This window comes from Enoplosus armatus, chromosome 21 (assembly GCF_043641665.1).
Source record: "Enoplosus armatus isolate fEnoArm2 chromosome 21, fEnoArm2.hap1, whole genome shotgun sequence".
NCBI lineage: Eukaryota > Metazoa > Chordata > Actinopteri > Centrarchiformes > Enoplosidae > Enoplosus > Enoplosus armatus.
The window spans coordinates 2,967,460-2,971,911 of record NC_092200.1 but is presented as its reverse complement, the minus strand read 5'-3'; the positions used below and the strand labels follow the sequence as shown (position 1 = coordinate 2,971,911).

The window sequence follows — 4,452 nt, the reverse complement described above, 5'->3', positions numbered from 1 at the left end:
GTTTGTCTACAGAGCGATACTCTATTTTTACAAGGTGTTTGCAAACCTACCTCTTCCGCAGCCTGACTCACATAAACATAGGCGAGCGCCCTACTTAATAATAATTTAATAATTTACAGCCAACTGCGAGAGCACAGGGCACAACGGAGCCGTATCAGTCCACAATGATTACATCACAGTTTCATTTTTCCTTTTGACCCTGGCTGTCAGGGACGTAGCTCTGCCGACTCTAACAATGCTGCTCACACACACAAGAGAGCGTGTGAGCAGCAGAAGATCTCTTTGAAGGTTTTTCTCATCTCTTGGCTGCGAAAGGCGTAGATGATGGGGTCAATGACGGAGTTGCACATGATGAGGATGAGGTACATGTTGAAGTGGGACATGAAGCAGGTGCAGTAGGGGTTCCTGGGGCAGGTGATCATGAGGATGAGGTGGAGGAAAAAGGGCGCCCAGCACACCATGAACACCCCGAGGAGGATGGTGAGGGTGATGGCGCCCTTCATGTTGGCTCGCTGATGGATGGGCGCGTTGCCCGGCAGCGCCGCGATCCGCTTCATGTGCAAACGCGCCAGCAGGAACATGTGGACGTACAGCGACGCCATGAGCACCAGCATGGTGAAGAACATGGTGATGAGGCAGATGAGTACTGTGGTGCTCTCTGAGTAGATGATAAACAGGATGCCGGACACGATGCAGCACGTCCAGATGCTGCTGATGACCAACATTGCCCTTCGCAGGGTGACAATGTTGTGGTATCGCAGGGCGTAGAAGATGGTGATGTAGCGGTCGACGGCGATGGCCAGCAAGCTGCAGATAGATGCTAACAGAGAGCTACAGATCATAGAGTCAAACACATTGTCCATGTTTTTGATCAAGGTGACGGGGATGGTCAGGCTGCCCCCGTTGATGAGCGCTATGACAATAGTCTCAGAGGCGTTGGACACACTGACAAGCATGTCAGCGACAGCGAGGCTACAGATGAAAAAGTACATGGGCGAGTGAAGGTTCTTGTTTTTGACTATAGCAGCGACAACCAGGATGTTCTCCAGCAGGCTGATGATGCCCAGAGTGAGGAAAACCTCTGTGGAAATCAGCAGCTGTTCGTAGCATCCCGCCGATGAGTCCTTCTCCTCGCCTGATAAATCTTTGTTGAGTGGCGAAATGCCTGAGGTCTGGCTCCTGTTGTGGTAGCCTTGGATCAATCCATGTTGTTCTGTGGTGTTCATAATTTCTTCTGTTAAATTCCCTGTCTTCTTGGGTTAAGTCTGCTTCTTCAGTTGTTATTTGTCCATCTGGCTTGTCGGAGTTAAAATCTCAAGGTGTGCGCTTCTTAGTCATCCTCATTATCTGAAGGACAATCTCGGCACCCTTCAGAGGGAGTGAAAAAAAGGCAATTTTCTTCAAACATCTGCTGCTGTTGTTACTCTCCGCCAGAAACAATCCCACTGCTCTCCTGAGTGTAGTTCCCTGAAAAGGATGAGAGGAAAGTGGAGAAGATCAGCGGAAGGAGTGAAGCAGACAGCGGAAAGGTACGAGCAGGAAAGAGCATGTGTGAGACTGATTAACGGCGAGCGGGAACGCGAGTTGCCGTGAGATCAGAGCGCAGCAGCTCGCTGTGTGAGTGCAGGCAGATCATCACTTAGTAAGCTGCTGTGGTCTCCCCCCACCCCCCCACCTCTCTCTCTGCTGTTATACCAGGCACACACACTCCCATGAACACTCCTGGTAGTTTTCTGTCCTATCCGCTCGTTCATAAACTGGGAGGAGGGGCAAAGTTTGGCTTGACTCATGAATGAATGAGCCAATTTAATAATGAATGGATGTCAGAAACTAATCTTTAAAGCTGAAATTAAAACATGAAATGGACACGTGACATAAAATGAGATAGTGAAAACCATATGGTGAGGTCTACAAGTGGATACATGGTATTATTCCTATTGTTAGTAATATATCTTTGATATTTTACACTATATTTAAGTGTAATTACATCGGAATATTTCATATAGATTTAGTATTTTTATGCTTAAAGTTGCCACTAGGGGGCAGAATAGCGTCACAACAAACAGACAAACACAGCTCTGATATAATATCGTACACGTTAGCAAACAGCTGCCTTATTACGGGTCAAGGGTCAAAACAATCCGTGGATCAGGCAGACAGAACTAAAGCTGGAGAGCGAGGGCAACAACAAACTAGTGTGTGATAGGTGAAGCTAACTTTAATGACTTTATATACGGTGTACGGAGTGTAGTTTAACCTATAATGATGATCAGTCACATGTTTTGCGTGTCATATCGTAGTTTGCAAAGTAAAGTTTGGCTTTCAGGTATTTGTAGTGGAGTTCAATTAAAGTGGCATCAAATGAAAACACTTTTCCACCACTGGTGAACACAACACTGACCAGTTATTGTCCTTATTAAGCGGATGTGGCAACAGACAACCGACACAGAGCGACATTAGCATCATTTGGAGTCGCGTTTATCTCCACAAATGGCAAATTTTTAGCTGTTGGTTTGATTTCCACCAACTCCAGAGGAAAATATCTGGCTCTTTAGCTGCTAAATGTCCCGCTATGTGCACCAGTTTAGATGCTGGCGTTGCTGTTTGGTGGTGCTGCTGCTGGAAACGACACTATGAGAGCACTGAGACTAAACCAAAGCAGTAAAGCTGTGGGTTGTAAAACCAAAACAACCAGCTGAGAGATGCTAACACGCCGAGTAGAGATGAGGGGAATTCACTACGAGGACACCTGTTACAAACATGCAGTCGTTTGATTACAGCGTTAATATAAAAATATGGCTCATTGCCTCTTTACAGACATACTTACTTGGTTGCAGTAGATCAACAGCCAGTGCGTGTACACATCAAAGTCCACTCAAAACAAACCTGAAGAACACATTACATCACTCACTGTGAACGTCGAGTTGTTTCAAGTTGTTTTTTTTATCGAATTAACTCGCTTGAGTGTAAATGTATCTGCCTCGTTTCAAGGTCTGCTGTTTTATTCATTCACGATTCTCCACATCTTCTAGGAAAAGGGACATTTTACGCATAATGCTTCCTTTCTGCTCTGACGTTCACGAGCGTTAAGTCAAGCATGTAGAGTTGGACAGATAAAAAAAGAAAAGAAAAGAAAAGCGGCATGACTTCGTTGACAGCTCTGGCTGAATCTGGCTGGAAATTAATGAAAGATAAAACTAAATGCATTAAAACTGCAGAAACCAGGGAATGGATTTTTTAGTATCCCAGAAGTGGCACAGCAGTTTAGTTTATTATTTCTTGTATTTGTCCAGTACTAACAACCACTGTTGTTGTGTGTCACTTGGCAGTTTGATAGCTAACAGTTTTTATTGAGAGATGAAGAAAGTCTCAAATGACTCAGATGCAGTCTACATCCCTGCAGTTATTTGTTAGTTGTTCTCAGGTCAGTGGAAAAGCTGTATTTAGTTTCGTTTGCAGTTTAAAAGGTGTGCAGATCCTACGAACCTTTTAAAATGTGTATGCTAATTCATGAGTGCATTTTTCTCAGCGGTGTATTTGACAATAATGATATATATGATAATGTTAAGTGCTAACAGAACAATAGATAAGAAGTTTTTACTTTTTACATAAGTCATAGGTTGTCATCATGTCTAAATGCTAACATTAGCTGACAGTGCTAACGCTATGAAGGTATAATGTTGACCATGTCCACCATCAGCGTCCACATATCAGATGGTGGCGCTAGAGGAAAATGATGGGACCATGTCATGCCATCTGATCCACTTTTCATATGAACATGACTTACAGTGTTAAATAAATCACACACGTCATGTTGAGAACGCTGCCATTAAAGATCGGATCATGGATCTGGTGATGAAATGGATCTCCAGCTCGGTAAGAACCTTGATGGTAAACCAGCAGCTCTGTCTCCTGTCATATTGATTAATATCAGCGACACTGTTGCTAATGACAAATCAATATTTAGCCCTAATTGTCGTGCTTCAACGCAAGATGCTATTTAACAATGGATGTCTGTGATGATGCAGATGGATAACCTTCTCCCTGGAGAATAATGCATTTCAGTATACAGACCAGACACAAAGGAGTTTGTGGGTGTCACAGTGTGGTAATTATCTCGTGTATTTCATAATTATGATGTAATAATAGGTTAAAAAAAAAAAAAGGTAATGGCCTGCAGTTAGTGCCATGAAATAATACATTAAAAGACTCCGCAATTATTATTCACAGTACGCACGTGGTCATTTTCAAAATGTTATTTCAAAGAGGTTAATTAATGACCGAGAATAAAGTAGTGTAAGTATAGTATATCACATTAATTATGTTGTTTCCAGAAAAGCTACGTTCCTGGTGTGAGTCAAAAGTACTTGTGGTAAATAATTATCTGCTCATTATGATGTAATTGTGAAATGATTATATGAAGGAAAAAAACTCCCCACCCGGCTGTCCATT

At 43.1% G+C, this 4,452-nt stretch overlaps 1 protein-coding gene across 1 annotated transcript; it reads right to left on the bottom strand.

Annotated features, from left to right (window-relative positions):
* Window positions 1-242: 242 nt before the first annotated feature.
* Window positions 243-1,226, bottom strand: mc4r (melanocortin 4 receptor). Its single transcript, XM_070927801.1, has one exon. It carries the CDS (start codon window positions 1,224-1,226, stop codon window positions 243-245), a length of 984 nt encoding a protein of 327 aa, XP_070783902.1.
* Window positions 1,227-4,452: the final 3,226 nt, after the last annotated feature.

Bases quoted from the DNA above. Each gene is read 5' to 3' on its own strand.
- mc4r (XM_070927801.1), bottom strand. From the start codon at position 1,226: ATGAACACCACAGAACAACATGGATTGATCCAAGGCTACCACAACAGG.